Here is a 12874-nt window from a genome sequence, read left to right on the forward strand (position 1 = left end):
GAAAAAATATTTTATTATAGCGTTTTGGAAAGCCCTCGAGATGTGCTATAAGAATATGCAATGAAAAATGGGATATTCCGTTTAAAAAAATTAATGTGACCTTGACCTGACCTTCGCTACGCAACCCAAGGTCAAACTGATGTGATCAGTAAATACATCTTTTTAAACGCCACAACTTTTGTCTGAAACATTTTTTTGTAAAACTTATATTTTTCCTGATATTCGGGCGTCCCGGTTCTTTCCGAACACCCTGTATATATATATATTTTACGCACATTGTTTATACCTCAAAGAAATATCTATTAGCTGTAAATTGTACATTATTCCATACACATTTTATATATGTATTTTACATGTATTATGGATTTGTGCTTATATACGTATATTATTTAACATTACATTTACATATATTATACATATAGATAACATCTTGAATAGACATAGATGTTCCATAGATTTATAGATTTATTATATACGTCTATGAAATATTTTGTTCTATGTGGACACATGCATACACCATGCGCGACATGCTATGCAGCTCGTGTCTTGCTGACTGAAATATTCCCTGGTACTTTCTAGGCGAGAAAGGTATATAACTGCAAAATTTAGACGACGTTTTTTAATCATAAAATATGGCGATTTCGAACTTTAAGCTACAATATCTCGATTTACAGCGTATGTAGAATAAAAATAAAGGTTTTCTCATGTAATATAAACTCAAACAATTGATTAAATTTACCGAGAACGTCATGGTCTAACTATTATAGTTGAATAAGAAGTTTTGCTTGCACTTAATTTATTGAGCTGCATAAGTATACATAGCCGGTCACGTAGACCGTAAATAATCGTTTTCTGATATTTGTTGTTAATAAATCTATGATGTGATACGTCACTAAAATATGCTTTTAAATTTATTCATCTTATTATTATGATATTTTTTTTGTATATTATAAAAAACTTATATAAATTCTATATACATGTATGCACTCTCTATCAAGAAACGCAGTAGTATCTCGCACATGTACATACTTTGCGCAAGACACTACTGTGTCTCTTGATAGAGAGTGCATACATGTATATAGAATTTATATAAGTTGTTTATGATTTATGAAAAGAGAGAAGCTCAAAAAACTATTATAATAATAAAATGATCATTTAAAGGGATATTTTAGTGAAACATCACATCATAAATTTACTAACATCAAATATCATGGATCTACCAGTTGAAAAGTAGTTCAGATCTGTCGATAGAATATTCATGAAAACAACAATATATAAGTGGAAACATTACATACAGAATAAGTTTAGCGTCAAGTCTAAGTTAACTTTATAATGTCATATACACACACGTGCGCGCCCGTGGACATTCAAGCACGTATACACACATACACACCACACACACACTTTTAAAATATTTCATATCTTTAAAAAAAAAACAATTATACATTATGATATTTACAAATTTAATTTCACTAATATTGTTGCAAAGTTATTTTCTTTTTATTTTAAACGATTTTACATACTGACAATAACATACTGATTGATTAGAGAATAATGCTAGAATTTCTTGAGGAATTTATTTAAAAAGCAAATGGAAAGATTTGTTGAGAAACGAGAATGACTAGTACTCCTATTGAGGGAAACAACTAATCTAAAAATAAGTATTTTACCAAAGTGAAAATACGCGGGTATGTTTGTAAGAAATTATTACGAACATTTATTGTAAAAAATTGTTATGAACATTTATTGTAAAAAATTGTGACGAACATTTATTGTAACATATTTTTACTATTAACCTTTGTGGCTCAGAAAAATCTGTTACAAGTGCAGTTAAAATTAGTATTCTTCTTAGACTTTTCGATGTCGAGTCACTGATTATAATCCTGAAGTTAAAATAGTAAAATTCAAAATATCAGATCCAATATGGCGTACGCAAAAGAACAAATTGATAAAAATACCGAATAGGAAACTTATCTCCTATGATCTTGACCTTAATATATGTTATCATTGATCTTGAGTAACATTCGAAAGGTTTTAGGCATCGATCATTATTTGTTAAACACTTATTTTATAAAATTTTATAAAAATTTTATAAAAAATTTTATAAATGTATCCCCTTTCTCAAAAAAAAGCTAACCTAACCTAACCCATCTTTTACATTTTGTCTTACTAATCTTTTGTATTGCTTCTCTGTATCTTATTAATATTTTGTATTGTTTCTTATTAAGAAACTATATAAAGAAAATGCAAACAATGAATTAGGTTAGTTAGCTTTTTCGAGAGAGGATGCGGAACTCTGTACTATTTATTATATTTCAATGTATATTGTGAAAAAATTGTTTTTTTTTTATATAAATTCTTTTAAAATCCTAAAATCTCTTCGATGATACTGAGAGGCATATCCTTGATAACATATTTTAAGATCAGGGTCAAAGAAGATAGGCCTCTATTCAATATTTTAACAGAAAATATATGGAATGTGTTAGGTTAGATTAGTTCTTTTTAGGGACAAAATGCAGGAGAGGAGCGGAGCCTTTCCCTCACATATATGTGTACTATTTCCTATATTTCAATATATACTGTGTGCAAAAATTACTTTCAATTTATAAAATTTGTTTGTTAATAACTTTCTAACAGACAACAAGTGATGGCTGAAACCTGTTGAAAAATATTCAGAAAAGTGGTCTTCATAATATATATCAAAATCAAGATCATACGAGCTAGGTTCCCTACTCGGTATTTTTACCAAATTTAATCTGTGAAATTAAGTAATACGTCGAAATTATTAAATCTGTATTAAACTTGCAAGGAACCTCACGTAGGTGGTTACCTCCGATGTGGATGAGCTTGATAATATTACAACATATTGAAATATGTTGTAATTTAGACCAAAAGAGGAAACACGTATGTTTTTATACGTGCTCAGGCGGACTTTTAGGGGGCAAAACACCCCTTTGAAAAAAATCGGCTTTTTTCTTTAGGAGCATGTTTCGTCAAAAGTATAAGAGATAGAAAAAAATTTTCTAATCAAAAATTAAATGGTTTTAGGAGTACTTTGCAACGACAAAATAGATATTTGAAAAATGTAATAATTGCCAACATACCCCTACTACTCAACAATTTCTTTTATAATTTAAAAATTTTGTGTCTACAAAAAAAAAGTATATTTTATGCCGAATTCAGCCATATATAATAATATGATTTTCCGACATACGGACTTGTTGAAAAATAAGTGGAAATATCCTCATATAACCGTCATCCGTAGCAGCCTAACCTATTCAATAATATACGCAACAATGTACGCATCGAACTTCCTCATAATAGGCGATTAGTACTGATATGTAGAATATATGATCAAAATATATTTCAATAAATAAGGACGATAATAATATTAATAACAGATATATACACAACAATGTACTCATATATTCACATACATTGTTTACATAAAAGGACACACACACACACACACACATATATATATATATATATTTATATGTATATGTATATATACAGGGTATTTCTTTATCTTCGCCCACGAAGAACATAGCATTATCCCTTACGAAAAATTTAATCAAAAAGTCCTGAACCATTTTTGTCTTTGATGCTTAACGAAGCGGATATTCTTTAATAAATCCCAGCAAATCAGCGCTGTTCATTAAAAGTATACACGTCTATGAGCTGCGCGCCTGGTAGTGTGCGTGAATGCAGCAGCGAAACATTCATGTACATTACCAGGCGTGCAGCTCACAGACATGTATACTTCTAAAGGACCGTGTGGATTTGCTGGAATTTATTAAAGAATATCTGCTTCGTTAAGCATCGAAGACAAAAATAGTTGAGGACTTTTCGATTCAATTTTTTATAAGAAATAACGCTATGTGCTTCGTGGGCGGAGATAAAGAAACACCTTGTGTATATATATATATATATATATATATATATATGTGTGTGTGTGTGTGTGTGTGTGTGTGTGTGTGTGTGTGTGTCCTTTTATATAAACAATGTATGTGAATATAAGAGTACATTGTTGTGTATACTTCTACTATTATTATTATTATCGTCCTTATTTATTGAAATGTATTTTAATTATATATTCTGCATATCAGTACTAATCGCCTATTATTATGAGAAAGTTCGATGAGTACATATTATCGAGTAGGTTAAGCGGCTATGGATGGCATTACGGTTATATGAGAATATTTTCAACAAGTCCGCATGTTGGAAAATCATATTATTATATATTGTTGGATTCGGCATAAAATATACTTTTTTTTGGTAGACATAAAATTTTAAAATTATAAAAAAATTGTTGAGTGCTGGGAGTATGTTGGCAATCATTACATTTTTCAAATATCTATTTTGTTATTGCAAAGTACTCCTAAAACCATTTAATTTTTGTTTACAAATTTTTTTCTATCTTTTATACTTTTAACGAAACATAAAAAACGTATAAAAAAATACGTGTCTCCTCTTTTGGTCTAGATTATAACATATTCAAGCTCATCCAAATCACGCCTACTGGGTTCCTTGTTAGATAGATAGAACATGCTAAACATTGAATAATATGTATATCATTAAAATTAAAAGTATAGCATGCAAATCGGTAAAATTTAAGTAGAAATTTAAAATTAAATAATAGATTTCAGATAAAGACTACAAGAAACTTTTGAACACTTATTTTTAACTACATGTTAAAATCTGCTTTTCTGTATATATTACTGATGGTTGTCGATATCGTTATATAACTTTTATATAGGCAACAGTCTATTTTTTAACAAAACGCGATTTTCTTTTAAAATAAATATAATAAATTAATTGAGCGAGAAACGTTTGACGAGACGTTGCTAGTATGTTAGCTAAAAGTTGAATTTTTTGAAAAGTTTATATAATTATATTTTATCAAAAATATTAAATTTGGAAGTATACTAATTTTTTACATATAGGCTTAACCTCTCTCTCTAAAATAGGCCAAGAAGTCTATAGAACTATTTGTTTTAAAATTATGATTTTTTCCTAATCATACATGTAAGGGAACCCGAGGCGTAATAGGCGTAATAAGTTAAGCAAGTTTTAAACATATAAATGTCCTGAAAATGTCGTAAAAATGACGGTCTAATATTATAAATCAATGATGATATTTTAAGATGACTTAATGACGTTTTAATGACGTCTCTAAACATTAATAATACGTCATTAGGACATTGTACAGAAACGTCATTAAGACGTTACAAGAAAGACGTCTTAAAGACATTATTATTAAGTTATTTGACGTCAATTAACCACTTATGACCAGTTTTTGACATTATTTTGACATGAGTCTACTACTTGGAGTATAAAATTTGCAAAACATAACACATATATTTATAGTATGAAGAGAAAAAAATAATATCTTAAGAACATAACGTACAAACCCCTTATGTTTCGAAGTGTATAAATTTACTGCAGATAAAATAAAAATATTATAGACAATCGATATTTGCACAGATTCTTTACTAAAGTAATAAGAAAAGGTCGTTTAATAATGGAAATGTAACTACGATAATATAAAACAAGATTTTATTATTACTTATCTTATGTAAGTGTATAAAAGAAACTGCAACTCAGTCGCGGAGAACACAGTGAACGTATTAAACAATTTTAGCAACTTGCAGTTAAAAGTAATAAAACAAATTATAACAGCAAGATACATCTAACAGTAATTATTGCATAATATTTTATTACATAGTACTATTTTTGTAAAAAGTTATCAATTATATTCCATTATATCCCGTAGATCTATTATGCTCCAAGTTTCCCTATATGTATACCGGGACCACGAAAGGATTAAAGCTATGTAGATTTTAGTAGTTAGACGTGATTACATATGAATGATTATAAGATTAAACAAGAAATATTTATACAAAAAACAGAGATACAACTCGTGAACTCCGATATTATTATTCGTAAAAAAGTTATAAAGCGGATTATCTATTGTTTTGATAAGATTAATAACTGAGAAAATATATATTCCAAAATAAGATCATTTAAAACTTATTTATTATGCAAATTTTCGAACTTTGATATGAACGGAATATTTCTTGAAAAATATTCAAACATAAATAAACGGTCGGTTGTAACACTAATTTTGCAGCGGCAGTACTATTTTCAAACGGTAGAAATGCGTCGGTGATTTCTGAATAGATTAGTCGTGAATAACAAAGAACGAATTAAAATGGTTATTGAAGCCAATAGTGAAAAAAAATTGTCTCCGCCCTTTGCGTTTCTCCGTAATAGCGGACCGATCGAAATCAGTGAAGCTCGAAATCACGAAATTATAGATGGAAGGTCTCGATATGGTCGACAGACCAAGAGAACGGTCATGCTCCTATTCCTTCCGCGGTTCGATGCTCCAGAGTGGAACGGCGTCTAATCGTGAGCAGTAACCTATCGATTTCCACGGAAACGATATTCGAAGTGTGAAAGTTGTTTTCACATTTGCGCACACGCGCGAAATGTTCTTTTCCCGGCGAATTACCGAACTGGCAGTCGAAAATCCAATGAAACATCGCCTATTTAAGCAATGTCTCCTGAAGTGGGCATTTCGCATTGAATCGGGTGTCGCAGATGTAGAATTTTGTTTATCGTTTTAGTAGGTTCAGCGGTAAGCTTTCACTTCCGCTAATTGCAATCACCGCATGTACATTTACCACTTACCACAATAAACGTGACTTGTTATTTTGATTAAAATATCATAAGCAATTGATGCATTCTGCTATATCAACAAAATAAAGGTCGATAATAGTCGATAATAATAGAGAGTTGTTTAACATAGATGTCGTATGTGTTAATATAAATCTCTCTGTGTCATAATCGACCACTATATACATTGTATGTATGTATGTTCTTCTTTAGTCCTTGTTTTAGTCGGTAAAGAAGTATATCTTTTATTTTTGTTTGTGAACAAGGATGTGTGTTTCTATTGTCTTCAATAGATCCTTTATGTAGTAATATACTTCGCTAACAAAGTGAGTTATTGGTTTGATTTTTACTTTCAGTGATACATAAATTGTTGATGCATAACATGATTGCTCCGCTTGAAATTTTATTTTCTCTCGTACAGCTTTACACGAATGATCTAAAGAATATAAATCGTGATATAAAATGTACGGTATATTCTTCCGTTGAGTTCATCTCCGTTCTGCACGACAAAAAACTTAAAAAAATAAGCTGCTTTCAGAAACCTCAAAAATCCTAAAATAATTTTAATTTAATATTTGTGAAAAAACCCTGAAAAAATCTTGTAATTGTTAAAAAATATATTTAGTTAAGCGCTTCAGAGTATAATATTTGGTACCTAGATAGCACATGGACGTTTTTTATAGACGTCCAGTGGACGTTCAAGTTCGGATATTGGGACGTCCATAAGACATCCGAATAAAGCCCAACAGACGTCCGGTGGACGTTCATAGGATAATCCGTTTTTACTTATTTTGGACGCCCTTGGAATATTCAAAAAAGGACCTACACAGAACATTATTTTTAGTGTCCTTATTCGGTTCAATTTTCTAACAAAAACTATTCGTAAATGTTACAGCATTTATTGATTTTACTTGAAAATTTTAGATAACTTGATTTCAATGTTACATCACATTAAATTCTACTGACACTGGTGGGACTCCAACTTGTATCTGCGAGGCACCTTTCGATTATAAAGCTGTTGCTTTAGACTCGATACCACTTCATCGATATAAACGTCTTACATTTTGTCTATATATGTTGTAATTAACACAGTAATATAATTTTCTGATAATATGATTCAATAAAATAATTTAATTTTAATAAAAATTATATTTTTTGTACTTTTATTGTTAATTTAACCCTTAGCTAATGAGGTAAGATCTACAAAATCCCGCACATTCCATTTCGTTATCTTTAAATTTTTATAATAAGAATTCTTTATTGTTAACAATTATTAAATAAGTCATAAAAGACTATAAACTTTTAATAATTATAAAATAGTACTACTAAAAAAAAAGAACAATCTACTTTATTATATAAGATTTAATTAATTAAATTAATTAAATTTATATATAAACATACAAATCAACGCTTATTATAAGCGATGAGGTATCTGTCTAATGTAACCATAAAACGTAAATAAAATTAGTTAATAATAGTAATTTCTCACATACTCTCAGAGTATTCTAAGTAATAATTCGCGAAATATTTATTATAATAAAGTTCCAAAGAATACTTTAGAATAAATTAGGCTCGGATAATTCTTCAGGAATTCTTCAGATATTCATTTTTCTAATTTTAAGTATTCTTTAAAATAAATTTTCTATGAACTTCTATTCATCTTTATGCTATCTGAGTCAACATTTTCTCATTAACATATTTTTGAACATTATCCTACTAATTGGATAATTGCAACGATGCAATGCTCGTGAGTAAGAAATGGTAGGACAAGTTTTATAAGGTTTATTTTTAAGAGCCAAATGCTTGAGATGCAAGCATATAAGAAATAAATAACAACATGTATAAATAATAATCTGTTGGTTATAGACACTACAATTGATATAAATAAACATTAGATAAAAACCTGTCACATTCTTTGCTCATCGAATAGCTGGTTAAAAACATATTATAGACTTTTAAAATAACGTTATTATCACCTCAAAATTGTTCACGTTTTTTAAACGTCAGTTATTGGTTACATGACGTCTAAGACTGATAATTATCATTTATCGACGTGAAAATGACGCGACGTTGCTGTCTGGAGATAAAATGATATGTAGCGTTGATAGCGCGCATTCTCAACATGCCTGTAGTCGAATTTTATACTTAAGACATTTATATCCAAAATCGGATATCTTATGGACGTTCATTGCATGTCCATGGATGTGCCGACGTAAAATGAACAAAATGGACGTCCATAGAACATCCTATGCTATCTGGGTAATTAATATTAATAATACAGGTCCGCAAAAATAAAGTTGTCTATGCTGGGGATGTGACTGGGCTATCTTAATAATTTTGAATCGCTGAACACGAACATAGTGTCAGAATTGCGCTCAGTTTATCGTGAAATTTGAAAAGTGGCCCGGAAACCTATATTTAACTTATATTAAAGTAATAAGATCACTGATTATAGAAAAGTAGAGGTGTCGGAAAGTTTGTTATTTCAACGCGTTGCCATGCTATGTTGTGGCGCCCTCCGAAATACGTTTATATTAGAAAATCTGAATAATAAATACGTCTTATGAGTGTCTGCTTTTACGTACTCTTTTTTTTTCAAATGACCTATGAAGTGTGAATTTCTCTTGCGCTTTTTTCCTCTTGTTAAAACAAAAACTTTTGTTAGATGTTAAAAAGAGAAAATACAACTACTTTATAGATCATTTAAAGAAAAAAGAGTATGTAAAAGCAGGCGCTCATAAGATATATTTATTACTCAGATTTTCTAATATAAACGCATTTCAAAGGATGCCACGACATAGCACGGCATCACGCTGAAATAACAAACCTACCGACATTTCTACCCAGATAGCCAAATCTGCTGGAGCAAATTTTGCCCAACACTTGACTACAAATTTTGCTGCCAAAATGTCATCAAATTGGACACAATATCTGCTAAATCAAAGGTTGTTGGCAAATTGGCGCCAAATACCGAGCAAGATTTGTGCGGCGCAGTTTGACATCAAATTGGTGCCAAATACCGAACAAAGCTTGGTGAAATCTAACGCCAAATTGACGCCAAATACCGACCAAGGTTTGTGCGGCGCAATTTGGCGCCAAACTTTGCTCGGTATTTGGTGACAATTTGGCGTCAGATTTTGTCACCAAGCTTTGCTAACAAAACCCAAGCATATTGCGGACGCAGATGGCATCGGATTTGCCGTCAAGTTTTGGCCATATTTGGTGTCAATTTGGCGACAATTTGATACCAAATTGTTTGCTGGGTACTTTTCCATGATCAGCGATCTTATTACTTCAAATATGGATTCTCAGGCCATTTTTCAAATTTCACGATAAACTGAAAAGCAATAGCGCAATTTTGACACTATGTTTGTGTTCAACAAATGAAAAGCATAAGAATAATCTAGATGTCGTGATGGTTGATCTTATTACTTCAAATATGGATTTTTTAGTTATTTTTTTGAGTTTACTCAAAACTGATACGTCGAAATTCAATGTTAAAATTAGATTAGTATTCAGCGACCCAAAAAACATAAATATAACCTAGCTATATTCCCAGCCTTCCGCGATATTCGATCTTATTATTTAAAATGTGGTTTTTTGAGCTATTTTTTGAGTTTATTCAAAACTGATACGTCGAAACTCAAAGTTAACATCAGATTTATGTTCAGTGACAAAGAACATTAAGATAGCACAGTCACATCCCCAGCACAGACAACTTTTTTTTGTGGGCCTGTGTAATACATATTATTGTCACATTATGTAATAAATAAACAAAAAGACCATATACTTTGAAAATTATGAAACTATTTAATAATTATCACTACATTATTTAATATTATTTACCCAACCATTTAAATAGTTTAACTAATGAAAAATTTGTTTGACTAATTATTTTGTAATTATTACTAGACGGTTGGAACAACTATTTAAAGCAACTATATATATTATTATGTTTGATACTAATTACCAACTATTATATTAAACCAAATCAAATATATTCAATCAAATATATTTAACTATTACAAGATTTTTTTTAGCATATAAAAGAAAAGTATAATTGAATAATATCTGGTGTATGTATAGAATGATAATGGTCTAACTTTGTCGATACAAAATAGAACAATAACTATTTCTTTTCGTGCCACTCCACATGTGCATTGATCATAGCAATGCTGTGCAACCATCGATCGCGAAACTCGCGAACAGCGCGCATTGTGGAACGAACGGCGTCATTTCAGTTTACAACGTAGCATTGGTCGATATGTCTGTCTAAAAATAAATTTATTGTATCTTTTAATTCGTTTTATATTATCCTCGCATTAATTTTATTTTGGCGTCTTGATAAGAGCGAAGGAAGAACCGAAAGAGAGATGCAAAGAAGAGAAGCATAAAACGAGAATAATTGTCATAATTATTATCGTAAAATATAATCAGATGTGTCAGATGAATTGGGAATTTAATCAAATTAAAAATCTGTCACTTGATATAACTACCGAACTTTTTTACTACAACATGTCGCTCATGTTTGCTACAACTCGGTTCGATCTGATAGTGAAGTTATCGAGTATACGCGAAAACTATAATCCATCGCGCTAGCTCAATGAGTTAATTTTATTGCGTTACCGGTGTTTTCTTGTTTCTTGTGCATTACACAGAATTTTACTGTTTCTATTATTACCGATGAAACTGTAATTATGATAAGGTCCGAGAAATAGATACAGATGCGAAAGATATTAAATAACGACGATATACTAACGAGAAAATCTACTGGATCCTCCGGACGTAGTTTGGCAACTTCGATTAAAGCTTCCGTCAATGTTGGGAGAACGTGTGTCGCGAGATAATGTCGCAGCGGTATTGCCAAGACACAAAGCCTCTCCTCCTCCTCTTGCTTCAACTTCTCCGTCAGCCTCATCTGGAAAAAACAAGATTTTACGATCGCGCGTAACTGTAATTTTATATACGTAGAAAAAAGGAAACAATTATGTAATTGATACGCACACGCACGTATAAGTAGTATGGTATAAGAAACTCTTATCTTTTCTATTAAACACTGCAGTTAATAGCAAGTGCTAGAAATAGTTACATTTGTTATAAAACTCGTCGTACATAACAATGAATACTTGGTGAGGAACGTATATGGAGTTATATTCCGGACAACACATAACGTCCTCAGAATCATTCTGAATATGTCCTAGGACATTGTCAAAATATTCATATATTCACAGGACGTCATATTTAGAACATCCTTAGGATATATTTAGGAGAATACGAGGACGTCTTTAGAAGAACCACAGGATATCACAGGTATTGAGAACGAGCCGTGAACATCCTAAGGACATTTTTCCTAGAACATTTTCAGGATTTCTGTGATACCGTTATAGTAAAGTATCACTGGCTGTGATAAATATAACTGGTATATAATATGTTACATAACAAAAGTCATGTTCACTTTATACTGATGTTATATAACATAATTTATCAATAGGTGCAATTTATTAGATTTATTAGACGCTACAAATGCTTTGAAGTACAGCATATAAACCAATCATGGCTTTTCTTTGGGCGCTTTAAAATGTTTGCAGCGTCTAATCCCAGATAGCACAGAGATGAATAGAAGTTCATAGAGAATTCATTTTTAAAGAATACTTAAAGAATTAGAAAAAAGAATATCTGAAGAATTTCTGATGAATTATTCCGAGCCTAATTCATTCTAAATTATTCCTTGGGACTTCATTATAATGAATATTTCTCGAATCATTATTTGAGATACTTAGAGAATTAGTAAAAAATTATTATTATTAGTTAATTTTATTTACATTTTATGGTTACATTAGACAGATACCTCATTGCTTATAATAAGCAATTGATTGATTTATATATTTATACATAAATTTAATTAATTTAATTAATTTAATTAAATTTTATATGATAAAGTGGAATTTTTTTTCAATTGTACTCTTTTATATTAGGACCTTAACTTAGTTTCCGCCCAAAAAATACTGAGAAAAAGCATTTATTGTAAAAAATTTATTTAAATTATTTCAATGAAAGTATTTTCCATCACTTTCTACAACTTTTTGCCATCTTTCTGGCAACTGGGCGATACCATCTCGATAAAACGATGTTTGTTTCGAAGCAATCCATTCGTCCACCCATTCTCGCACTTCTTCAACATTTCGGAAGCGTG

The 12874-nt window shown here is 30.4% G+C and overlaps 2 protein-coding genes across 5 annotated transcripts in view; one reads left to right on the plus strand and one right to left on the minus strand.

Annotated features, from left to right (window-relative positions):
* LOC116849315 (synaptotagmin-10-like) overlaps positions 1–12874 on the plus strand; it is a 526459-nt gene that overhangs the window by 38848 nt on the left and 474737 nt on the right. The gene's annotated exons all lie outside the window — the stretch shown is intronic.
* LOC116849320 overlaps positions 1–12874 on the minus strand; it is a 73161-nt gene that overhangs the window by 34941 nt on the left and 25346 nt on the right. Inside the window, exons 2-3 of one of the 2 annotated variants that reach the window (XM_032826359.1) lie at positions 11441–11599; positions 10912–10953 (exon numbers count right to left, since the gene is read on the minus strand). In XM_032826359.1, the coding sequence (XP_032682250.1) occupies positions 10924–10953; positions 11441–11599 (189 nt within the window). In that variant the 3' untranslated portion in view covers positions 10912–10923. Of the gene's footprint in view, positions 1–10911; positions 10954–11440; positions 11600–12874 lie in introns of those variants that run through there. The other variant, XM_032826358.1, reaches the window with a different exon arrangement.

Source organism: Odontomachus brunneus, unplaced genomic scaffold (assembly GCF_010583005.1).
Source record: "Odontomachus brunneus isolate Ranch 3 - 2012 unplaced genomic scaffold, Obru_v1 Obru_scaffold_111, whole genome shotgun sequence".
Classification (NCBI taxonomy): Eukaryota; Metazoa; Arthropoda; class Insecta; order Hymenoptera; family Formicidae; genus Odontomachus; species Odontomachus brunneus.